Source organism: Zonotrichia albicollis, chromosome 22 (genome assembly GCF_047830755.1).
Source record: "Zonotrichia albicollis isolate bZonAlb1 chromosome 22, bZonAlb1.hap1, whole genome shotgun sequence".
Classification (NCBI taxonomy): domain Eukaryota; kingdom Metazoa; phylum Chordata; class Aves; order Passeriformes; family Passerellidae; genus Zonotrichia; species Zonotrichia albicollis.
The window spans coordinates 6887342-6913907 of NC_133840.1; the positions used below are offsets into that span (position 1 = coordinate 6887342).

A 26566-nucleotide genomic window follows, 5' to 3' on the forward strand; every position below is an offset into this window, starting at 1 on the left:
TCATGTCAGTGGAATTTTGCAATTTCATAGTGGTTAATGTTTTGGCTCATTGCAGCAATTCCAATGGGATGGAATGTGTATTAATGTCCATGAGCATTCCCTGGGAGACACAGCCCCTGTGGCTCCTACGCTGCCTCCTGTCCCCTTCCTGCTCCCACTGCCACATTCATGACCACACACCTCTTCTTTCATGCTTTGAAATCCATGACCCTCCACCACTTTGCATTATTTTGGGATATGGCCCCCTCTTGTATTTGTGCGGTTCCCAGACAGAGGAAGGAATGATGAATCTGACTCCATGTTCTTTGAAGGCAAATTTATTATGTTATGATACTATACTATATTAAAGAATATATATAGTATATATATATATAATATATACTATATATTTGGTATAGTATATATAATATATACTATACTAAACTATACTAAAGAATACACAAAATATACTTAGAGAAGGTTAGAAGATACTAATGCAAAACTCATGACTCTTTCCAGAGCCTCAACACAGCTTGGCACTGATTGGCCAATAAGTGAAAAGACTCACACCAAAAAACAGTGAAACAATCACCTGTTGGTAAACAATCTCCAAACACATTCCAAAGCAGCAAAACACAGGAGAAGCAAATGAGATAATATTGTTTTCCTTTTTCTCTGAGCCTTCTCAGCTTCCCAGGAGAAGAATCTTGGGCAAGGGGATTTTTCCAGAAAAAAAATGACAATAACAGCCCCAGATTTCAGGCATGTTTATAGGTTCAGGGAAAAGAGCCCTGACCTGAGTCACTTTATTGCCATCTGCAGAGAGGTGCTTTTCCACCCTCCAGGCATAGATGCAGTTCTGCAGAGCCTCAGATGCTTTGCTGGAGCTCTGAATGCCTGTACCAGGCTCTGGGGCTACTGAAGTGGCCAGGATTTATTGCTGGTTTCCCCAGCATTTTCTCAAGGATTGTGTTTCCCTTCCTGCTTTTTCAAAATGCCATGTCCACTTAAAATCTTCCAGTGCATGCCCTGTGTTCATTATTTAGCAGTACATGGGAAAACCCCTTCAGCTCAAGCTTGCTGTGAGTGCTGTACAATTGTATCCCAACTGCCTCCTCTACTTATCTGCTGCAGTATTTCTGTGAAAGCAAAAGCTGTGCGTGGAACAGATGCTTGGAATGGTATTGGGATCCAATTACTGCACTTTTCCAACCTTACATCTATTGTCTAAACTTGGAGCAGGCATATTTTTATTCCTTGGTGACACTATATAAAGAGACAATTGGCATTGTGTTTGTTGGCTGACTGGTTGGCAGAGCAGGGGTGGAAGGAGCAGCAGCACCATGGTAGGTTTTATCCTTCCCCATGTCTTTATCTCTGTATTTCTTTCTGACTCTTATGATTCCAACAGAGCAGGAATGATCACACAGCATCCCATGAAATCTCATTGCAGTATCACATTCAGAATGCTGATATACCCCATAGAGTGAGTTGGGAACTCCCAAGGACTGCTCTGCATGTATTTCACAAAGGAGGAAGGCACAGAATATAGATGGAATTGCAGAAAGGAAGAGCTTGTGCAGCTCTGTCCCACATTCACACTCCTGGCATGGCTGGTGTGAGATAGAATTAAGGTCTGCTGTGGTGTGATGGGGACTGAGGGAAAGGGATTTCTCTGGAACTGGGTCTGTACTGCTCTTGTGGCCCTGAGGAGAAGTAGGAAGCTCTGCAGAAATTTCTGTGTCTTGTCTTTGCCCTGCTCACTGTTGGCTTTTAGCACTGGGACTCCACCAGCCGCCTCACTTGATGTGACTCCAAGGAGCAAAGAACTCCTGCCTAAGGAACTGTGGGCAGATTGGGCAGATCTTTGTCTCCTGCAAATTCAGAGGAATGACTACAACAGTATTAGGAAAAAAAAATGAGCAGGTGATTTTGTCTCTGTTTATTTTGCTCCTTTTTGCAGGTCCTTTTCAGGCTGCCTAAAAGCAACGCTGCCCCGTGGCTCCCTGGGGCTATGGAATATTTCATTGTGGAGAACACCAGAGAGGGAGTTGTATATGAAAAGCTTTCTCAAAGCTTAGTTCAAACTTGATCCTATTTAAGCAGGTGATGAATGTGATCCACGTGCTGTTCTGAGCAGGGCAAAACCACATTCAATGGCATTTCTAAAATCCATGCACAAAACAAGCTCCAGTTTTAGCCAGTGCCAGCCCAGTGTCAGTGGTTTCACATTAATCATGTTCCTCACCAGTGCTTCAGAACGGACCTTGTGCTGATTATGCCTCTACAGGTGTGGATTTACAGCTTTCCCTTTAATCAGCCTCAGTGAAGTCCAAACCAGCCCTTTTTTGGGTGGGGGACAAGTGCTGGGTCTTAGCTTTTCTTTTTCCCCTTTTTTATTTTTTTTCCCAAGATTTCACTTATCAGTTTTTTCCCTGCCTGCTTAGTTCAATGACACACCAACACTCATTGATGTTTGAAGATATTCCAGGACATTCTGTGATGAAATGCTTAAGTTAGGAGACGTGAAAATATAGTGAGAGACTCGTCTGTCTCCTCGCTCCCAGCTCAACTGACGATGCTCTGTGGTGGTTCTTTTCATTGTGCCTTTTGTTTTGGGAAAATCTCTTCTGAGGTACCTTACTATACAGGGACACATGAAACAGATTTAAAATGGAAAGAAAAAAATAGCCTTAATGAAAGAAAGCTGAAGAATATCTTTACATAAGGAAGTGATCATTTTTTATTAATCAGAGGGAAATGTATATGTAATTATGCTAGATGAACTCTGTGGGGAGGTTTTTTTCTCTCTTTATGATGTCTTAAGGGATTTATAAATATTACAGAGGTTTTATAGCATCATAATATTTCAGATGTGCAGTAAAGCTACTTTCAAAGGATTAGTGCAGACAAAGCAGCATAGTAAAAAATAATTACAAGTCAGCCAGTGCTACTAGGCTCTGACATCCAGGGCTGATGACAGTGAGAGAGGCAGGGTTCAGGGAGATAATTTTTCTAACAAGAGCAGACCACACAAGTGCTGTGGAATGGAGTTCTGAGAACTGTCTATGGCTCTCTGTTAATTCCAGGGAGTTTCAGATGAGCTGGGTCTGTGATGTCTCCCTGCTCTGTGCTGGTGGGCAGCAGGAAGGGCAGCGGCACAAGGAGGGAGAGGGAAGCCTTTTCTTATTCCCCAAACATCCCCGTGTTTGCTCAGTTCGAGTGACACCTTGTAGCGCATTTCTGTTTGCTGAGGGGAGCAGTGTGCCCAAAACCAGCCTGCACCCTGCTCAGATGTGCTCTGCAGGCTGGAATGTGCCACCTGCACTGAGAGGGCACCGACCGCAGCACGGCCACGGTGACTGACCTGGCAGCTGGAACGGGGCTGCTGGTGGCACTGCTGCCATGGCTGTGGGTGACAGTGTGTGTGTGACAGTGTGTGTGTGACACTGTGTGTGTGTGACAGTGTGTGTGTGACAGCCCTGGGAGTGTCCATGTGTGTGTGACAGTGTGTGTGTGACACTGTGTGTGTGTGACACTGTGTGTGTGACAGTGTGTGTGTGACAGTGTGTGCGTGACACTGTGTGTGACAGTGTGTGTGACAGTGTGTGTGTGACAGAGTGTGTGTGACACTGTGTGTGTGTGACACTGTGTGTGTGACAGTGCGTGTGTGCGACACTGTGTGTGACAGTGTGTGTGACACTGTGTGTGTGTGACAGTGTGTGTGTGGCAGTGTGTGTGACTGTGTGTGTGTGACACTGTGTGTGTGTGGCAGTGTGTGTGACAGTGTGTGTGTGACAGCCCTGGGAGTGTCTGTGTGTGAGTGACCATATGTGAGTGTGTGACAGCACTGAGAATGTCCCTGTGTGTGTGTGTGTGTGTGTGTGTGTGTGACAGCCCTAGGAGTGTCCATGTGTGTGTCCATGTCCCTGTGCGTGTGTGTCAGTGTGTGTGTGTGTCCATGTGTGTGTCCATGTGTGTGTCCATGTGTGTGTGACTGTGTGTCTGTTTGTCCATATGTGTGTGTGTGTGTCCCCATATGTGTTTGTGTGTCTGTGTGTGTGTGACTGTGTGTCCATGTGTCTGTCCACGTGTGTGACAGCCCCATGTGTACACACAGGCATCTGTTCACATGAAGAAGATTTGCCAGGTTGGCAAAAGCAGCTGTTGGATTTTGGCCCATCAATTAAATTTTGGCCCATCTGTTGAACTTTGGCCCAGCTGTTGGATTTTGGCCCATCTATTAAATTTTGGCCTATCTATTGGGCCTTGGCCCATCTGTTGAATTTGGGGTCATCGAGGTGGAGGAGCCTGTGGCTGTAGAGGCTGGGGAGGCTCTGCTGCTCTGGGATGAGTTTGGGAGATGAAGCCTTCCCTCTGTGTGTCTGCAGGAGGAGAAGGAGCCTGTGGCAGGGAAGGGTTTCTGTGAGGAGGAGGAGAAGCTGGAGTGTCCAGAGTGTGAAGCAGGACGCTGCAGGCCAGCGGATTTCTGTATCTAGCAGGGATCAAAGGTGTGTCTGTGTGGGTGTGTGCAGGCTGGGACTGCACACAAAAAGGAGTGGGGATGAGCAGGGAGGGGTCTGTTTGTGACTGCAGAGCAGGTAATAAAAAGATCTTCTCTTTCTCACTTCTGATAACATGGTTTATTTGAATGATCTGAGGCTGCTGCCTGTTTGAAATGCAAATTGTGCCCTTGGAGCAGTTTGTGTTGCTTACTTCTCTAGACTGTTCCCTCCAAGGCATGCACTTGGGTTGGCCTTGTGCTGCTCACCTGCCATGGAAAAGACCTAAACCCCTCTAAAAAACGATGGCTTATCCATAGCTGGGATGTTTGGTGCAGATCTAATGTAAATTATCTCAGCAGAGCAAACCTGTGAGACAAAAATCAACAAATATCCTGTCCCATGCTGCAGCAATCCCTTGTCCAGGCCTGAGATGCAACTTCTGATTCAGAAGCTGTATTTGATGATAACAGAAATTTGAAGACAGGAAATGTCAGCACCGAGATCCCAGAGTGGATGAAAAACAAGGAGAGAGTGTGATGGATGAAAAAGTAATAGTAACTGAGAGTTGACATCATACAGTGGATCACAGCAGGGGACAAAGTCTGAGCAAAATGATGGATGATTCTGCCTTTTCTGTAGTTGTACATGTAGTTGCAGACGAAGGAAGTACAAAATGTGAAACAGTAAAAGCCTGGTGTTATCTTATGTCTACTTTGTCCTGGACTGAATAAACACTTAAGGGCACAGGACAGCAAAATCAGGCTCTAAACAGTGTCCACTGCTGATTCTCCCTGCAGGGCTCTCTCCCTGCTCATCCACTGAGTTGTCTGGTAGAAAAATTAGAAGAAGACCCAATAAGTGGCTGAGTAGGGAAATGTTTCTGCTCGTGTGTTTGACTTTGCTGTCAGGAACACCACATTATGTCATTATTAATTATTAAGAGCATTTTCTGAGGGGCTTGGAGCATGGCGGGCTGAACAAGGGAGTGACCTCCCCACCCTCTCCAAACCAACCCAAACCAACCCAAATCAACCCAAACCAAACCCAAACCAAACCAAACCAAACCCTAACCAAACCCTAACCAAAGCAAAGCTGTGCCTTGTGGCAGAGTGCTGCCCATCTCTCCTGACTGCCAGTGAAGATGTTCCTGTGCTGCAGGAAATGCCAAGTGGAGGTTGGTTACTTCCCACTTACTGAAGGGTACAAGTGTGCCCCTGAGCAGCCACTGAGGGACCTTGCTCACCCTGCTGCATCTTGCCTGGTTTTCCATATTTTTCTTGGTTGTGTGCAAAATGCACTGAGGGGTGGAGATGATAAAGCTCTGCAATAATCCAGTGTCATGGATCTGCTCTGGCATCACCTCTTTATGAATTTATCAGGGCAAACAATGCCTCATGTTATGAAGTAAGAACAAGGTATTTTCATCTCCTTCCTCCTTTGTATGTAGAGGCAGAAACTGATTCCCCACCCCCTTTTCTTCTAGGTCACCCTGAAATCAAATTTTCTTCTGATTCCCTTGAACATCACCCCCCCCTCCCACCTTTGCAGCATATAAGAAATGGATCCCTTTTCTTACATCCAGAGAGGCAAAGGCCACACACACTCATTGTCTCTGCCTGCCTGTGTCCCTGCACACCCTGGTTCTTTGGGGCTCCCTGACACTGCCAGAAAGGAGAAATATAAAGAACCTCAGTGAGGGAAACTCAGCTCAAAGAAAACGTCTGGTACAACAGAGTTTTCTTGGGACCAGATTTTGGTATGGTTCCATTTCTTCATTTAAAGCCTCTAAAACAAACCAAAACCAACCAAAAACAAAACAACAACAACAAAAAAAGACCCTTTAAAATCCAGGCTAATTGAAAGAGTGCTAACACTGGAAAGACAAATGAGTGATATGCGACAAGCCTGTGGTTTCTCCTCTAAAGTGAAGTGTTGTTTTCTTCACAATGGGATGATTAATACTCTCAGGCAGGAATATTAATAGGCTTGTTCAGTTGTTGCAACATTCTTCCCACTGCTGTGCTATTGAGGCCTCGGAATCCAAGCCCAGGGGACCCTCAGCTCTTCAGTTTCTCATCTGGCACGTTTTGTATGTCACTCTCACAGCACATGTTGCAACGAGAGCTGCTCTATCTCTGCAAAGTGCAGGCTGGCACACTTTGGTTTCAAGAGTTGGGAAATCAAGGCAGGCAGAAGTGATGTGTCAGTCACCCACTTTCTCCTCTGTGGGTCACCTACTAAATCCTTGGCATCTTAGAAGCCATATGTTTGCTCAGCTCTGTGATGTTCCTTTTAATATGTCTTTCTTTCAGAGAGAGACTCTGGAGTCAGAACCATGAATGTGTTCATTAAAAAATTCTGGAGTGTTTGGAATTGTCAGACAGCAGCACAGAACTGTTCTATTCTGAGTTATTCTTTTCTGTTCTCTTAGAGCTGTCTTTTAATTCAAGTTGCCCACAAGAAAAACAATGAACTCTGTTCTGTTCCTGCCCCACCTACTTCTCTCTCAGCCTTCCCCTTCATAGCACCTCCCTGCCCACACCTTGTGCAAAATTGGGGTGCAGTTGTTTCTGTGATTATGAATTTTCTGGCTTTTTAGGGCAGGTAAGCTGCATTCTCAGTACAGGGAACTGGTAATCCAAGATGATCTATGGTGGATGCTACAAGAGTTAGCTTGAACCTGGTGATGGAAACCAATCCCAGCTGGCAGCTGTTCATGGGCCCCTGTGAAATGTATTGGTGGTCTCAGCCCCCTCTTATTTATGAGCAGGTCATAAATGGGATCCATATCCAGACCTTCAGCAGAAAAACTAAAAATTGATTGAGCAGCCTGGGCACTGATCTCCTCTGTCATCCCTGGAGACAACAAACCAGAGAGTAACTGTGAGTGAATATGTTAGGATGAATTTTTCTAGTATTTCTCCTAGGCTGGAAGTTAATTATTTTTAAGGTCCCACCCAACCCAAAACATTCTAAGATTCTGTGATGCTACAGTAATTATTCCCTGTATAATCAGTTTTCAATCTTCTTTGCCTTGGAAAGAACTTCACTAATGTACAGAAGCTTTTTGGGTGGTTTTTGATTTGCTGGTGTGTTTCTAATAGATATTGAGCTGCAGCTTTTGCATTTATCTGATCCTTCCTTACAGCTATAGCCCTTGCTGGAAGCCTTACAGCCCAGAGAACCCAATAAACTGAGGAATAATGGAGGAATTGCCAGTGTTTGGCATTTAGAAGAGCTGGACCCCACTGCCCATGGCTGTGGTGATAGCTGAAAAAATGCAGATGGTTTCCTAGCACGGGGAATATTTATCAGTCTGGGCATGGATGCTGTGTTTGGCCACAGCAGAACAGCCCGTGAGGAGGGCAAAGCCTGTTGTGTGTCCTGCAGGAGCCCTCAGAACCAGCCCCACTGCCCTGCCCAGGCCCCCAGCCCTGCTGTCCCCCCACAGCTGGCTGGGCTCTCCCCTGGGTCACATCTGCTTCCCCTTTACCTCAGGGAACAAACCCGTGGAAATACATAGGATTGTTCTGAATATTTCCATTCGATCTGCAAGTGTTGAAAGCCTCCTCCAGGCACCTCACGTTATGTGGAAGATTGCCCATTACTGCTCAGAATAACACTTATTTCATGTGGAGGAGGAGGAGGAGGGAATCTGTTTATTCCAAAATCAATATTTCTACATTCATTAAACATTCCACTTATTAACTTCTTTTTTCCATGCCTGTGGTGGCATTCTATCCTTGTTTTTATCCTCACTACAAGTATATTTTTCACTTAATTTCCATTCCTATTTCCAAATTTTAGTTCTTTGAATTAGCTGATAGGAGCTTGACAGGTCTGGAGTGTGGGTGTGTGGGAGAGTGTCTAACATTGCCCTAATTTCCCCCCTTCCATATCCTGGGATCTAAACCAGGGTGGCTGAGTGCAGAAATCTGCCTGGCAAATTAAATTGATCAGACAACGTATGCTTCAAACAGAGTCAAGTGGGAATATTTTCTTGAGCTGCTCTGCTCCTCAGGATATTAGAAATCAGTATTGAATTTGAACTTTCACAGGCTTTTTTATTTTGATGAAAGGAGACAGTAGAAGTTGCCTTCTGTTTCATGCAGAATAGCCCAAACTAAGTAAGACTAATTTTCTGTGACACGAGAACCAGGTGGGACTATGATAATGAAGTTTAAAAGTAAAAATGATAAAGAAAAAAGTAATCTGTCTGGAAGGGAACTCAAAAGGCATTGCAGCTCATTATCCTGCCCCAAGTAAGGATAACACTGTGGTTAAAACACTTCTGTAATCCTTTGGAATCACAGATTTTATTCTTTACTGCAGAACAAGAACTATATTGTCTTAGGCAAGCTGGTTGGGCCCTTATTCAAAGATATTTAATGAAGCCTAGTTCTGACTGAGTTTTAGTGAGCATTAGATTCTTAGATATCATTGTAGCTCTTTCCCCAATCTTGCTCTGTCTCAGCCTCCAGACTTAAGAATGGTGATAAAAGCAGTCCTGCCCTTTCATTTGAGATGATTATCTTGAATATTAAAATAACATGGTCTGGTAAGGTATTGCACTGCAGTGCCATAGGTTGGTGCAGGAGTAGAGGCTCCAGGAGTAGAAGGTGTTCCTGCTTGGGAAGGATTAATCTGTTCTGTCAGTGCTGGTCCAGACCAAGCAGATTTCCAAACATTTCTGTGTGAGTAGGAAATGATACAACTTCCCTTTCCAGCTCCTGAGCTGAGTCTTCATGCAGGGCCTTGTTTGGAGTCTGGCTGCCAGTCCCAGCATGGGAACTGGGAAGAGGGAGACCTTGGAGGCACTTACCTGAATTCTGGAATTTCTTGAGACAGCAGGCAGGGAATTCTAGCTCATACCTTCAAGTGACACCACTGCACACCAAGGGCTGTCACCCCTGAGCTCTGCAGAGCCAGCATGGCAGGGGAGAGGTCCCTGTGTGACATGGCCTGGCATCCTTTGAGGTGGAGGTGACCCTGCCCCAGGAACAGGCAGCTCCTTGGGGAGCCAGCAGTGCACCAGGCAGGATGCTGGGCCACACTTTGGGTCCCTCAACTTTTTAAAGGCAGCACAGTGACAAACTGTCCTGGTTTGTCTGAGTTATCAGGTCCCAGGACACAGCAGGGAGTGTCAAACAGCCTCAATCTGTTAATAAGGCAGCAATTTTTATAAATAAGTATATATGTATATATTCAATCATATGTATATCTAAATCTATCTGTCTATAAGATTGAATTTTAAAACCTTGTAATAACAAAGCACAATCCTCTTGTATTACTTGACTGTGTAGTTTTCACCTTCTGTTGAAGATGTAATTTGTTTTCATGGATGCTTAACAGACAAAGGAATATATATTTGATCTTCTTATTTGTATTACAGGCTCCCAAAAAGGCAAAGAAGAAGATAGAAGGTGGTTCCAATGTTTTCTCCATGTTTGAACAAACCCAGATCCAGGAGTTCAAAGAGGTTGGTCCCTACTCTGCTGTTCTCTATAGTCTCCTGTTATTGCTAATGAATAACATAGGTTTTGTTTGTAATCCTTATTCAATTCTCCATCTGCTTTAATAGAACACACAGTTGTTTTCTGAATCATCTCTGTGGTTTTGGCTGGTAGATCATTTTCCTTGTGTGTTTGTTTGTTCTTTCTTTCATTCTTTCTTTCTTTACTTCCCTCACTCACTCCCCTGTTTCGCTCTAGACTTATTTGAAAAGCACCCAAGCCCCCACCCCAAAATAAAGGAAAAGCATCAGCTCATCCACTTCAGCCCTGATTCAGGAAAACACTTGAGCACATGTTTAAAGTTAAGTGGTATTTTAAATAAGAATAGTCTTATGTGCTCAAGTATTGTCCTGAACAGAGATGCCAGGCTGAACCAGGGCTTTCATTCCTGCTCTGTTCCACATCAGCAACAGAAAATATTTGTCTGTGCCCTTCTAAAGCTGCCCACAAAGGAGAAATGAAAATGCCAAGGAGCCCTCAGCTTTCTCCACAAATGCCAATAAAACAAGACAACATGTGGAGATGAAGTAAGCAACTTTCAGCTCCCAAGGGATTTGGTGTTCCAGGCACTGTAGTTTTTTGACCAGTTACCTGTGAGGAGGTAAAACTGATGGGTGGCCTAAAAGCTGGAGAATATAAAACACAGATAATCTCTTTGATGAGTTTCTGCTCTTTTTCTGTGGGGACAAATTAGAGAGTCCATGAGACCATCACATTCTGCACTGGTTTGTCATTTTAAATTACTGATTTTTTCCCCATTTTTTCTAACTCATGTCTCCAAAGCAATTTCCAGTGTGATAAATGTCTGCTGTTTCACGTTGTGCTTTCACGTGGCTTTCAAGTTTACTTTTCTTGAGGATTCCCACCAGGAAAGCTCAGTGATGGACAAGACCAAACCCAAGGAAAGGCCTGGGGATATGACCCAGCAAAATTAATTGGAATCACTAATCACTTCCTCACAGTCAATGGGAATGTTTGACTCTCTTCTCCCACTTCTTCCCTATATCCTAGGAACCTCCATTTTATTTTCTCCAGGAATTACTGTTTGAAGATGGCTCAGCACAAACAACTGGACAGAATGGCATTATTTGTTCTTCTTTAAATAAGATAATACCAGGAGCATTTCTAGGGGGATGGTGGCAGAATAATGGCAAAAGCAGGAGGCAGTGGAGTGGTCGAGTGAAACCCAAAACCATGTTGTGTCTAAGAACTGCATATCTGGGACACATATTTCTGAAAACCTGGTTTGGATTAGAATATTTTTATCTAGAGATTTCAACCAGCTCATCAGCAAATGTTTCAGCATTGCTGTTATGTTATTTAAAATTCATCCATTACAGTGCCTGATGCTCTTCCTGTCTCCTGTGAGCTGCCTGGGTTTGGCTTTGCTCTTCATATCTTCTTTCCCTTTTGCTTCTGAATTATGGGGAATCACCATTTAAAGCAAGGGCAAAACATCTCCAAAGAGTTGGGCTTAATTTTTTGTAAGGGGATTGATTGGAAGGTAAATATAAGATTATGAACATAATACTGAATGGAGCCTCATGGGCAAACTGGGCTGTGAGCAGTGAGGCTTTGCAAGAAACTGGAGGAGAAAATACCTGAAGATTTGTGGAGATAACTTGTTCATGGGAAGAAATGCACTCTGTAGGGCAGCAGACTTTAAAACTCTGCAAGTTACTGCAATCTCAGGGGAGCTCTGTCTGAAGAAAGAATAATTCCTGGCCATTGCAAAGATACTGTCCCATATTGATGTGCCTGTCAGACAGATAACCAGCTTCAGAGTCATGCCAGGATCAACTCATATTCCCCATGGCATGACCAGGGGAATTTCAGGTCATTAAAATCTTTCCAAATCAATGAAACATTATGAGTGTGATGGCAGCCAAGAGATGGACACACAAATGGGTAAACAGAGAGATGAGCAGTTAGCTGGCTTGGTAAACAGTGGTTAGAGCACACCAAGTCTGTGTTGGCTGAAAATAAAAATAAAAACAAATGTTTTATCCATCAAAAGTTAAATTTTGCCTGACAACGGTATTTAAGGTCAGCACATCAGTGTCAGTCAGAGCACACAGCACAGTCTCAAAGATGCTGTGTATTGGAAAGGGGAAAAAACTTTGAATAAACAATCTTATGGAACTTACATTTCTCTGTACTTTTGAAAGTTCAGCTATCTCTGTGTGATGGATCATTCTAAGGCTCAGGAGGAATCGACTTCAGGTTGATAGCAGAGAGATATCCACAGAAATGAAATGTTTTACAGAAACATTTCAGCCTCGTTCAAAGAATGGAGTATGGGGAAGGTATAAACACAGAGCAAACTCTGGCTAAATCTACCCTGACTAAAGCCTCCCTAATTCAAACTTTTATGGGTTAAGGGCTGAATGGCTGGAGCTGCCAGCATTGGCTTCAGCCCAATGCACGCTGCACTGAGCATTAATTTAGTAAGAAGAAGTTTGGGTGGGTTTAATTAAGCCCCTTGCCAAGATACAGTAATGTGTTGAAAGTGAGGAAAGTGCAATGATGTGGAGGAATCACAGGAAGTTAAATATTCCTTTTTACAGCATGAATATCATCCTCCCATGGACTGATGTGTGTGACTGGAGCACTGTTCTGTGCAATGGAAATGGCAATTCCTGTTCCTTTTCCTTCCCACAGGCTTTTACCATCATGGATCAGAACAGGGATGGCTTTATTGACAAAGCAGATTTGAGAGACACATTTGCTGCACTAGGTAAACTAACAATTCAATACTTAAGAGATATGCTGTCTCAGTTTCAAGCACAGAAGAAAGGTTGGTATTAGAATGACAGTGGGGGAAGAAATGAGATACACAGGGGCAAAAGGAAAGCTGTTGTGTTTGACCTTCCTCCCTGTGGTGGTTGGGATCTCAGCTCCAGCTGGGAAGTGTCCTGAGCAGGGAGTGGAATGAAGATCTGATCCCTCCCCTGCAACTATTTCAGAAGAAGCCCACCCAAGCAGGGGTCCATGCCAGGCATTTCTGATTTGCCTGTGAACCCAGGCTTTTTCATCTGGGAGCCATGGAATATGCACTGATTAGCACTGCAGTCATGGACTAGCTGCCCCTCTGCCCACACAAACCCAGGAGGGCTCCATGTGAAGTTCTGGGAGTTTGTGTGGGGTGAAATGTGCATGTCATGAGATTAGGTATTGTCCATTCCATGGCTATCACAACCTTGATGATATCAAACACATTAGAGCAAATCTTCCCAAGGAAAGAAAAAAATTCAAGCGCTCATGATCCCAAACCTGGAGTTGTATCCTTCTTGCAGCATTTGAGGCTTGAACAGTGATGTAGGCATTTGGGCTTTTGCCATCTGGAGCTTATTAAAAAGAGCTTGATAAGAATCTTTAGTGCTCCCCGGGGTGGAATCAGACGCCAGCAGAGTCAGTGCAAGGAGCAGAAGCTCCTGAACTCTTTATTGTGACAATGAGGTTTGCAAACTTTGGCCTGTAGCTACTGTTACCCTGAAATATTTATTTCTTCAGGCCAAGTTCTGCTATCTTTCCTGTTCAGTGAAGCCTTTCAATGCCTATAAAGTACATTCACAGCAAATTACCACTCAATTTGAGGAGGGCTGCCAGGGTCTAAACTCTCATCAATAGGGCTGCACAAGGATGGGGAAGGGATCTCATCCATCTGCCCTCTACTCAGAGAGGTGTCTCAATATCCAGGAGGGCAAAGTCTGAGACCTTGGATTCACTTCAGTCACTTTGATCTCTGCTATATTAATATCAGTGGGGCCCATATTTCACCTGAGGTAAAAAAAAAGCCCCAACTCAAAAGCATTTTATTTGGAAGTTCCCCTTTCGTCCACTGCTGGCCATGTCTGTGTTATTTATCCTTCTTGCTCCTTCAGTCACCCTTTGATCTCAGAGCCAGCTCTGCCAATTTCTTTTTCACTGGGGTATTTGGGAGTTGTGTTCTACCATGTTATTAGCAAAGTTGCACAGAGCCCTGAGCTCCCCAGTGGGAGGAGATGAATGGGAATCGTTTTTTGAAACACAATTTGTGATTTATTATGAAAAATGATCTCTGCTGCAGGTCGTCTGAATGTCAAGAATGAAGAGCTTGAAGACATGGTGAAGGAGGCGCCAGGTCCCATTAACTTCACTGTCTTCCTTACTATGTTTGGGGAAAAGCTGAAAGGTAAGTACCTCTGGGGGATTGGAGAGGTATCTGTCAAAGATCCTCAGCACTGAAATATCTCAGCACCTTGCAAATTACAATAATGTCTCCACAGAACAGTGCTTAGAGGCAAGGAGGGATCTCCAGTTTTGCAGACAGAGGGGAAGAATGAAAGGCTGAGGGACGGTGCAGAGGACAATTCAAAGGTGTGATTTAGCTTACATAAACTAACATGAAAGGGCTGAGTTGGGGTCCAGAAAGTGATGAAACCTCAGCAGCCTGGAGCACAGTGCAGGGGAGTTATTCACCGTCCAAAGGCTCCTGGGCTGAACTCATGCTCATGCTCTAGTTATAGCACTCCCTGTGTTAGCTGGTTTTAAGTTGTTTTTGAAAAACCCAGCCTTTTTGCACTTTTGTCACATTAAGCAAATATGGGCTTTCCTCATTTTCTGTATTAATTGTAACTCCATGGCCCAGCCTCAGTGTCACTTGAGGTGATTTTGGCATTAGGTGAAGAATTCACCGAAAAACCCTTAATGGAGGGGATAAATTGAAATAATTAAATTTCAGTGGATTCACAATGATAAGGGAGAGGAATTTTACCCATTGCCACAGAATATATAGGGAACACTGTGGGAAGTTCAGGAAATATGAGCAGCAAATTTGCTGTGTGAGCTGGTAATTTAGTCATGTTTCCTCTCCAGTTAATGGATGGAAACTGCAAGAGAGGGGGTGTGAGGCCAAGACAGAACTCCAGTCATCTTCCTACAGGCATAAGAGAAAGGTGAAAGCCTCCAAAGCAGGGCTGGCCTTAGCCAAGCACATTAAAGGAGTTTGTAAAAATAACTAATGAATAGAAAAATGGAAAAATCCAATCCTATCTTCTTAAAAACATTTATTGTTTGGTTGATGGACTCTGGCTTTGTATTGCCAAACACAATTCCAATTAAGGGTTTTCTATGCTTGGAATAGAAAACGGAGTGGTCTGAAAGAAAGAATTCATGTAGCTGGTTCTGGAAGAAAGACACTCTTGCTAAAGAGGGCAGGAAGTCTGGGAAGCACGAGGGTGATGGAGAAGGCTGGCTGAGGAGAGGATTTTACTGCCCAGACATCAACCTGTGTGTGGTACCTCCACCAGGACATTCCAGGTGTCTCCTGGCAGAGTAGGGAGTGCCCTCCTCCATATTCCACCTCCTGGGATATGTGAATATAGCTTGTTGTGGTGTGCCCTGCTGCCCATTCCATTTGTGAGCGTGGAAATGAGCCTTTCCTCCTCTCCCCTCTTCCTCCTCTTCCCTCTTCCCCTTTGCTGGAGCTGGCAAAGCCTCTGGTCCTGCCAATCCTGAGGCCTAAAAGCAGAGCCAGCACAGGAAGGTGAATGGCAAAGCAGAGCCCTGTTGTCTGCAGGTTTCCTGTTGGCTACTAGCAAAGGAGGAGGGTTTTTTTAATTTCCATTTGGTGAAGGGAAAATCACAGCTGTGCTTGTCATGCCCTTCTGGTTGGGTTTGTCATGCAAAGGAAGCAGAGCCAAAAGACTGCACATTCCCAATCAAAACTAATTGGGATGAAGAGCCTTTGTAGTGCAATTAGAAAGGGAGAAAGGGCTAGAGGAAGTGGATATGGCAATTTTGCAACACTCTTTATTAGCTAAGTACCACTCAGAGAATTTGGTGAAAGGTGCTTTCTAAGTAAAATTTGTTGTGCTATAATTGATTTCTGTCATAAAGGGGAAGCTGGGATTTTCAGGATGAGCTTTAGCTTTGTATGTTGAGATTATGATGCCAGATGAACAGCTAACAAAACTCGGTTTATGTTAATGCCAACCACATGGAGCTGCTTCTACAGGGAGTCAGAATAATACAATTTGTACAGAAAACAGAGATGCCGCACATCAAAGAAACCACTTTATTTACCAGCTAATCAATAAAGAATGCCTGCTGCATTGCTTCTCTTCAAAGCCAAAGTCCAAGGATATGACAGAGTAGAAAATGTAAAACACAGTAAGGAAAAAAAAATCCCCCCCACAGCGGTGACTACTTAAAATGCAGCCCTCTCCTCGGAGCTGGGGGATGTTTCTCTTCATGGGACAATCCAAACACTCATTAAACACCAATGCTCTTTGTATTGATCACAGATTCATTGCAGTTTGAATGCACTGCCTACAGCTTGGCAAAAATAATGTACGTGGCCATTGTGTGGCAAGGAGGAGGCCACATAGCCCGAGGTGTGTTCACTGTTCTATCCTGCAGGATCCTGCTAATCCTTGTGAAATCTTTCAAACAAAGCAAACTGTGAAGGCTTCAGGAGAGTCTGTAGAGCAGGGAACCTTGGCTGGGTTCTGTTCTGGTTCTACCTCTGCCAAACTTTGAAACAAACTTTGAATCCTCAACCCCTTTGTGTTGTATCCTTTTTTAATCACTCTTTCAGCATACCAAATAGCTTCATTTTGTCCATGGAATCAGTTCATCTGCTTGTAAATTTGGTTTCCTACAGTTACAAAGATTTGTATTGTGTATACTACAGGAATATTTTGAAATATTGGGGAACAGTCAGGAACAGAGTACACAGTGTATCCTTTGGTGTGGGTTGAAAATGAGTCTACTCAGAATCTGCAGCATTACAGAATAGTCAGAAGCCCCAGCCAAGATTAAGACACTGTGAAAACGAGTCCCTGACACAAATGTTTTCCAGTCTAAAGAGATGGGATAGATAATGGAAGGAAGAAAAGGAAGACCATTACAATAATTTTACTGCTGGGAACAGAAGGACAGAGATATTAAAGTCATACCAAAAATCTGTGCCCCAGCTAAGAGCAGAAGCAAAATCTTGTAGCCACAGTCTAATTCTTTAAACCATCCTGTTTCTGTAAGTAACACTTAATGAAGAGACACTTAAGGGGAAGGGCACAATGGGATTTAAGTGCAGATCACCATCTCAGATTGATCATCCTGTTTCCATTGCATTCCATTGGCATTTGGATTTTATGATGAACTCCATTTCCCTTAGTGAGGGAAATAACCTCTTCTCTATATGGCCAAGAACAAGTAACATCAAAAAGTGTTTTTACAAGGAACGTACAGTGCAAGATTAAAGGAAGCCAGTGAGGGAAACAGTTTGTTATATTTTCATTTCTGAAAGCCACTAATCCTCTGGGTACTGATATTGGAGACCAGTTCCTGGAAGTTTTCTCTCCTGCAGACATAGAATAGATATGAGTTATTATTTTTAAGCTTCTGAGCATTGAACTATTCACCTCTATTGTTTATCTGACATGACAAATGCTGCCGACTCAGGGAACCTTTGTTTCAAACCCACAACTGCAGAATTCTCCATTTTGCACTGTTTTCAAGCGAATGTAATTACTTAGCAAGTATTCTGCAGCCAGAGAAATACATCCAGGCTTCTAAATTATATTTCATTAATTTCAGGCACGGACCCAGAAGAAACCATTCTGAATGCTTTTAAGATTTTCGACCCAGAAGGAAAAGGCCGCATAAAGGCAGACTAGTAAGTTTATTTCCAATCCTTTAGAAGAATAACAACAATAATAATAATTGCAGAGTTTTAAAGAACTGCTTAAAAGCTGCATTTTTCACAGTATTTTAAGAGGCAGAGAAACATTTAGCTTTGTAAGCCAGAGTTAAAAGTCTGGACTGTTGTATGAATGTATTTGTATACCAAAAAGAGATGTTATTGTCTTCAGACATTGCAAGAGCCAACGGAAATATAATCACATGTAGGCCATTAGATAGCCTCTTTTTGAAGGTCTGGATATAAATCGACACATGACTCTTTGTAAATTAACTCCATATGTAAAATTAAAATGAATGTCTGGTGCCTAACTCTCAGTGCTTGACTAAAACGGGAAAGCTACTCCCCTCTTTAAAAAAGTGATCAATTTAATTAACTCTGAGACATGGTTTTAGTGCTGGACGTTTTCCTTTTTATGTGTTTATCATTTGAGCCTTCTGCTTCTAGAAATAATTTGCTGTAAAATTCCACTAGATACAGTGAGAGCCAAACCAAATAATACTATTAATAATCTGGCAATTATTGTCAATATGGCTATTTTTAAATAAGGAGGCAGAACTTCATTTGTATTCATATCCTGTTGCACCAACAAAGCAATGTAAAAGGACTTTAAGAGGTATTTGCACAAATGCAAACCCTCCTTGCACTGCCAGAATGGTGCAAGCAGGACTTTCAGGTGAGTGAGATAAATGATATCAAATCAGGACAGGGGATGAAGATATTGGACCTATTGCTCCAGAGAAGTCGTTTATGTACCCAGATTTATGCATATGTTTAAATTTGCTCATATGCTGAAATTTCCTGGTGAATTTGGTGTCTGCACTTCTACTGCAGCAGCCATTTCAGATGGATTTTATAAAGCATGATACGTATAGGAAATCTATCAGGGAACTACGAGTTACAAAACTGCATTTACATCAATTATTGCTGCTTATGTTGTGATAGCCTCTGACCAGAACGCTGTGGAGATTTCCATGACATTATCTGCAATAATTGATGAAAGTTAGTTGAAAATGTAAGATTCATGTACAATATTTCTCTCCTTTACCAAGGTGGTTTTCCATGGCAGTACCCCAGTGGGTCTGAGAACTTCTGCAATATGCAAAATAAGAGAGACAGTCCTTTGAGTGAGAACTTCCAAATTAATTAAACACAAGTGGATGTAGCAATCAATCAGAAGGAACAGAAGGTTAAGACCTGTCCTGATGGTTTTGAGGTTAACATCACCCAAAGAGCTTGGGAAGAACAGTCAGGGGATCATATCAGGAATGACTCAAACAACAGAATTAATGCAGCCTTTTACCAAATAGGGCAGATCACACAGTAGTGAAATCACAGCCATGAAATACGAACTTCTGATACTCCAGAACCCATGAAATGTTATATTTCCCACCACTATCTGTAACAATATCCTGCATACAAAATCTGCAGCTTGCCACCCTGTGTTCAGCTCTACATTCCTTGGATGCTGGAAGCCAGTTGGAGTTTGGGGCAAATTAGGAATGCAGTATCACACTCCAAAAGAAAGATGAGAGAGAAATATTTAATTTTTCCTTGATGGAAAAGGTCAATCGTGTCCCCACCCCCACTGCACTGCTAACATTAGACAATTGTTTTAGTTCATCACCACAACAGAGCATAATGTTTACTTATTAGACCCGAGGGTAATGTTGATCATTACAGAACAAACCATTAAATCAATTCTGTGGATGTCTTTGAGGTTTAACTTCTATTCATATGCTTCCAAAATGTAGACATTTGAAGTTTTGAAATAATTTTTCTGTTGGCTCATGCAGCCATTTCAATGCGACAGTTAATGCTAATAAATAATACTTCTCCGTATTAAAAAATCCTGGAATGTTTCTCTCAAAAACCAGTCATGCTGACCTTTTAATCAGAACTTCATTTTTATGTTCATGGAGTTAACATCCTTCTGGGGATTTTTATGTCTCTTCCCTCTGCGTGTTTTCACCTCTAGTCTGGAAATGACTCACTTGGTCCATGTGATGGTAGCTGGGATGGAGCCTTCTAACCTTTCCAGAAGCTCCAGGAGTTTATAACTTACTTCCAAATTCAATGACAGACTTTGTTTGTCTGCATCATTATACCACACATAAAACCCTTCCCACAGCATGATGTCAAAAAGAGAAAAAGCTCCCAGTCCCATTCTCAGCTGGTGTAAACTGGGGCAGTGTTTGGAAAGGTTGGATGATTCAGCCCCAAATGCCACTCGTGGGGCAGAGTGACTCAGGCCAACACCAACTGTGCCTGATGCTGAGGCCAATGAAACTCCTCAGATTTGGGCCAAATGCAAATGGACCCAGGGGGATGGAAGAGGTGCCAGGCATGCTGGGCTTTGGAGGTGTTTGGCTGAGCTGGAGATGATTCTCCCCATAGCTGTGGAGCTCTGCTCCTTCCCACTCACCTGGTTTCCTCCAAGACAGCACTGTAGAAAAGGCAAACCCAGAGAAAAACCAAAAATGTCCTACAGATTTCATAGATAATTTTTTAAAAGGCTTTTAAAATAGCAGAATGCAACAAGGTGTTTGTAAATGTAGAAGGAATTGATGTGAGCCAGGACAAGGGATAACATTTAGACTCCTAAGTCAAGGTAAATGGATTTTTTTTTTTTGAGGGGGAGTTTGGTTTGGTTTTTGGGCTATTTTTTGAGAAGAATATAAGATTTCTAAAGAAAACAAGATAGAAAACCAAAAAAGTGCATAATTTTTGGCTTTGGAAATGGTGAGTGTTTGTTTCCCTATAAAATAAATAATGGAAAATGTGCATAGATCCTTTAGTCAGTCCTTCTTCCTTGTGAGTGTGCCAGAGCCTACTGGGCTGTGCATCAGAAGATTATAATTAGATATTTGATCTTTTCTTTTCCCCTAAATACTTTAAGCATGTGAATAGAAGACACACAGTGCCCAGATCTCTTTTTAATTCAGGCTTGTTTGCAATGAAGTTTATTTGTGACTTCTGACAAAACTGCTGTAAATGCATCCCTCCATTCACCAAGCTCCTTCCTGGATCACACTTCCATTTGCATTTGCTAATTCTGTTTGTCCAGGACATATATATCCAATAATGCATATATATCCAATATATCCAATAATTTATGCTGAGAGGAGTGATCTCTTTACTCTTGCAGCCACTATCATTTGAGAATTTGCCTTCAAAAATGCAGTCACATACCAAATGGCCAGAGGAACAGAACAGAAACAGAAACTTGAGACAAAGGGATGAAGAAATTTAGCTAACTACAGAGAATGGTGAAGTGATGCAGGAAAAATATACCAAATAGCTTAAGCTCTGTGTGTTCCCAAAGCTTGCACAGATATATTCACACTTGTCCTTCTTCATTGTTTTCAATTTTCCCTTTCTGGGCTTCCAAATGTGCATTTATACCAACAAGAGCTGCAGAAGTGTCTGTGCCCCTGCCACAGACTGGGATGTGTAGCCTTTTCCTGGAAAAAAATCACATTTGTCAGAGCTGTGAGTGCCATTGTAGCTTTGCCACCCAAACTGCACTTCTGTCTGGGGGACTTCTCTCATGTGCAGAAAGGGAGGATTTATTGTTTTGCCTGAACATCTGCACCCATGGCGGGTGAATTTTGCTCTCCTGCAAATGTTCCTGTTCAGGCATGATTTCTATTATAAATATTCTATATATTCTAAAATTTATATTATAAATAGTTTTAAATATTCCCTTTAAAAAGCAGAAAAGACTACTTCTAGAAGAGCTGCCACTCTCACTCCCCCCACAACAAATTCTTGAAAAAAGCAGCTTTTTTTTCAAATCCACAAACCAAACCAGATTTCTATATTTCCCTCAGCTTTTGTTTTTGTACAACATACTGCTCACCTGTTATCACAGCTTTACAGTTTGTTTTACTGCTCCAGAGCTGTGTCTGGTAATGTATAAATACATTTGGTAGCGACAAAAGGAGACAACTCTGCCTCTTCAGCGTAAATGAAAACTGTGAGATTAATATATGAATTCTTCTACAGGAAGAGGAAATTATTGGTGTTATTGAAAGAATGTTTATGTGAATCTAAGTGAGTTTATACTGGTGGATGTCCCAGCACGTGGTGCATGTGCTGCCCTCAGTACATGAGAAACTGGGGGAGGTATAAAGATATTTTATGTACAGGGGTTAGACTAGAAACAAAAATAATTCTTCCTGGCTTTTCTATTCACCTCTAAACTTAGGTAAAAAAAAAAAAAAAAATTACATGCTCGACTGCCTTCCCACAATGGGTTTAAAACAGAGGGTAAATCAGCTGAGAGTCTGCCCCCAAAAGATTCTCTTTGATGTAATTGCACGGGATGCAGATTGTGTGTGGGATAAGCTCCGTGTTCCAGCGCTGTGACTCCAGATCAAGACAGGGCACCGTGAAATACAGCAGGGCTCATGCAGCTCCACAGCTCCTCTGGGAATGGCTGCATGCAAATAAAGCATTCTCCAGTGATGACTGGCAATAGAGGCTCGAGTTCTCTTTCAAGTCCTCTTTCTCATTTCATGCTCTGTTCCTTTCATCCTCAGATTTTACAGAAAATATTCCCTCTTTTGGTTTTGTTAAGTGATCCAAACTTTAAGCAGCAAGTGAGGAAACCTAACATTTTAGGCTAAGATAAGCATACAAAATTGCTGTATTTCAATTACAGTAATAACCTTAAACAATTTTAAACCTCTATAAAGTGTCACAAAAGAGAAATAAGTTGGCAGAGCGAGGCATTGACACTGATGGGTGCCCACAGAAAATCTCTTACAATATCATGTAAGGATTAGCAGCTCTAATTTATGCGGTCACACAGATTTTCTTTCATGCAACTTCAGGAGGGATCTTGCCATCTGAATTGTCATGTGCCATTATCACCCTTTAATCAGGTTATTTCGTTTTATTTGAACAGCATCAAAGAAATGCTCATGACACAGGCAGACCGGTTCAGTCAAGAAGAGGTAAGGAACTTTATTCAAACCAGGAATCCAGCTCCTGTTCAGCACTAAGTCCTTGCCCCTCTTTAAATGCATGAATTTAGCTGAAATCCAGCCTGAGAGGAGGTTGATGCCAGCTCTGGCAATTAGAAACAATTCAAAGCATCTCTTCTAAAGAGCTCCATGGCTAAATCAAAGTCAAACTGATTCTTTGGACTCCCATCCAAGTGCAAGTGTGGCCTATCTCGTGCTGCTCCTCCCCATGGAGGGCAGCTGGGCAACTGATTTACTGGAGTCCAAGTGGATTTGGGTGGGGACTGTGTTCTGGTTTCCATTTCTGTGAGTTACTTGGTTTGAAATCCAAAATGAGGTACTGACTTGGTGGTTTGTGTGAGACTGAGCATGGATTCTGCTGGTTGGGAGGAATTTAGGGGGACTTCATTTTCAGAAGAGGAGATGGAATTGAGCTGGTCTGTGGACAGACCAGACTGGACAGTCTGTTCCAGTCAGAGCAGAGACTGGAGTGGACATTTATCAACCAGGGTTTACCTTGGTTTCAGGGAAAGCTCTTTTCAGCAGGGAACTTGTGGGATTCTAGCAGGACTTTGTTAACCAGTTATGTTTCAACTTTACTGAGCCCAAGGAAAAGTTCTCCCTGGTGGTTAAAGGACCAGGGCAGCAGGGAGCTGAACTGTGTGTAAAATGAAAAGCTGTTCATGTTGCTGTCCCACAGTCTGTGACACTTCTCTCTGTTTGCTTGGCAGATCAACCAGATGTTTGCTGCTTTCCCTCCAGATGTCTCTGGGAACCTTGACTATAAGAACCTGTGCTATGTTATCACCCATGGTGAGGAGAAAGACTGAGAGCAAAGAGAGGAGCTTCTCCTGAGGTGATGCACCCAGTTATTTCATGATGCTCTCATGTACAAACATCCAGGATGTGAAAGTCACATGGTCATTGGAAGAGAACCAATAAAATAATTGAAAATAGATTAAAGTTATTTAATGTCCTTGTTTTTATACCAATTTTGTGAGGATTGTTTCCCCCATCTTTTTTTTTTTGCTGTCAGTGGTTTGAAATGGAATTTTCTTGATGAACTGGTGCTTTTGTGATTTATTGACAAACCTAATGTTCACCAGATGGTCCATTGGGCACTGCAGTCTTACTTAACCTCTTGTCTTTTATACGTAAGCTCCATGTATTAATTGAGAATTCCTCTAGCTTATTGCACCAGGAAGAGTGTCTGGTAAATAGAATTATGTTCCATTCCACAGCCCCTAGCAATGGAAGTGTAAATAAAACAATCTGAAGTTCTTGTGAATATGCAATATGCCCTCCCCATCTCAGTGATGTGGCCAATTCCTGAAACCACTTGACTCATTTGCTTTGGTGCAAAAGAGCAGAAGTAGTGGAATATTGGCTGTTTTTCTCATAGTAAAGTTCACCTAGGTGCACTGAGAATGCAGGAATAATGAATTTCCACCTTCAGAGATATCTTTATTATGGGGAGGAGGTTGTCCATGACACAACAGTAACACCTTTGGCCGTCATCCTTGGGTTTCAGTGAGACACACACAGCAAGGACGTGTTCTGCCAAAGATCATCAAGTCTAGGGACAAAGAGGGCAATTTGGGAACTGCAGCCCATGAAAGCAGATTACCTCTCGCTTTTCTAATCCAAGAGCAGCCTGGGTTTTAAATGCCCTACAGTTTCTTGTATTTAGACTTCTAGGAACAGGACATATTCTGCCTATGTGGAATATTGCATGAACACTTCCTGCGTGGGAGGCAGGAGGATGCTTCAGCCAAAGGAAAACAAGCTTCTGCTGTTTTAACAGCTCATGAAAATGCTTTCCTTGTGCATCAGTGCTGCTGGAGCCACAGTCCCACAGACACTGAGAGGAAGAAACAAGCCACTTATTTTCTGTTTCCATCTTCCTAGGCTTTGTAGGAAGAGAACTTGAGGGCAATGCGCTGAATTCTGCCCTCATCAAGAGGGGCAGAAATTCCATGAGAAAGCCCTAACATCTGCATGGTTCAGGGATGTGACATTCACCCCTACCTGCATTTTCTGCTGTTCCAGCAAAATCCTGCACTCTGTGCACTTCAGTAATAGAGAACAACTGGATTGAGAAGGCTCTCAGCACATAGAAAATTAATAAAATAAACTTCCCCTTGCCCCTGCGTGCAGAAACTGTGTGAACATTCCTGCACCAGCACTGTTTTTCCAGTATAACAAGTTCATTCCAAATTTTATCCAGTAGGAATTATCTCTTTTAAATACATCAGTGGACACAGCTGGGGCAAAACTCACTCCTTTCCTGCAGGAATCTTGCTGAAGATGAGGACAAGGCTTTAGCTCTTCTTGCCACCTGTTCCTGTAAGAACTGAAGAATCCCCCAGAGCTGTTCCTCCCAACACCATGAGCAGCCTCACTGGGCTTTGGTGACTCAGAAATCTTTTTGCAATACAAGAATCCACATGACCTGTCCTTCCACCTCCTGAGCTTTCCTGGACAAGCCCAGCTTTCACCACTGGTTTTCTCCCCAGAACGTTTTTTCTCACAGTCTAAGACCGCTGTCCATGGGATAGGGTTGTAGATTGGCAGTGGGAGGTCATGGAGGTTGAGGATTTTCTGTTGGCACAATCAAAAAGGTGATTTATGAGCAAACTTCTGCTTTAGGCTCTTCTGCAGACCCAAGCAAGTGACAGCTCCTCTCAGCAAAAGACTGAGCTGCTCATGGGGATGAATGTTTCATTTGCAGACCTAATTTGGAAATTTTCTGAGAGATGGGTCTGTAAAATGCTCTTTTGTGGCACAAACACATGTTCAAAGTGTAATGCTACCTTGCATAAGCCCCACAAAATCACATTTCCCACCAAGTGAGTACTGAGCTGCAGTCACTCAGGCATCAGATGTCAGACAGTGCTTATGGTTTTTACACTGTGAAGATTTCAAAATGAGGCTGAAGAGGAGATGAAACAGCACTCAGGCTTACCTTTGGCCTTCAATCCAGAGAGATTTACTTTTCCTCATGCAAGCTGGTAGGCAAAAACTTGGAGGATAATGCTCTTGAAAGATGAGGTCACACTTTTCCATCAAAGCACAGTTTCTCATGAGTTCTTTTTCATCTGTAACTGTTGCATGACTTCTTCCAATGCAGCTTCTGTGACTTCTGAGGCTGATGGGAGCCTGGTCTGAGCAGTTCCACGTTCTCCCCTCCCTCCCTCCAGTCAGCCTCGGGCTCAGACACACACAGCGGGTGCTGGCTGAGAAGAAACCTCTTTGCTCCCTAAATTTGCTTTCTGGACTCTGGGGGCTGACATCCCTCCCTCTTTAGTTCTGCCTTGTTTGGATCCTGCTGAGGTCACTTCACCTTGCCCTGCTGGAGGCTCCCTCACACCTGCAGATGGGGCAGGAGCAGGCAGCAGTGGGCAGGATGGAAAGCAGGACCACCTGAGCATGGATTAGGTTGAGCCAGGCTTTACCACAAGGAGAGGCTTAGTTTGGATTGCAATTTTGAAGCAAATCACTTGATTGCTTTTACTTACCTTGAGCAACCTGAGTAGCTTTTTTGGAGGAAGCTAAACCAGAGAGGCCCTGCTTGGAATTCAGTCCAAATTCCCTCTGGTTCCTGGTGGGACCAAACCAGGGTGCAGCTGTGATGCCCTGCAGCACCAAGCAGTGAAGCACCACCAGGGTGCTCCCAACCACCAGAGCTCTGCAGACCCTCTGAAGTGGTTTGTGGCTGTGCAGAGCCCCGGGTGCCATCTGACCCTGTGTGCCCTCAGGCTTTCTGCACTTCTGCTCCTTCCTTGTTGCTGCACTTTTATCTTGGTTCAAAACCCATTTCTTACTTTTTTTTCTGTCTGTTACCCCAGAATGATGGCATTTCAAGGGCAGTGCAGCTGAGGGGCCTGCTGCAGATTGCTTGAGGAGATCTTTGGA

At 43.1% G+C, this 26566-nt stretch overlaps 1 protein-coding gene across 1 annotated transcript; it reads left to right on the forward strand.

Moving 5' to 3' along the window:
* The first annotated feature begins 1206 nt into the window (after positions 1-1206).
* Positions 1207-23623, forward strand: MYL10 (myosin light chain 10). The gene is made up of 7 exons (XM_005493874.4): positions 1207-1325; positions 9877-9963; positions 12659-12734; positions 14067-14171; positions 17579-17657; positions 22594-22642; positions 23383-23623. The coding sequence occupies exons 1-7, from the start codon at positions 1323-1325 to the stop codon at positions 23479-23481; spliced, it is 498 nt and encodes a 165-aa protein (XP_005493931.1). The 5' UTR covers positions 1207-1322; the 3' UTR covers positions 23482-23623.
* Positions 23624-26566: the final 2943 nt, after the last annotated feature.

Excerpts from the sequence above, each read along its gene's own strand:
- MYL10 (XM_005493874.4), top strand. Across the intron at positions 12,735-14,066 it reads AGACACATTTGCTGCACTAG|GTCGTCTGAATGTCAAGAAT; the intron begins GTAAACTAACAA and ends TCTCTGCTGCAG. Across the intron at positions 17,658-22,593 it reads GGCCGCATAAAGGCAGACTA|CATCAAAGAAATGCTCATGA; the intron begins GTAAGTTTATTT and ends TTATTTGAACAG.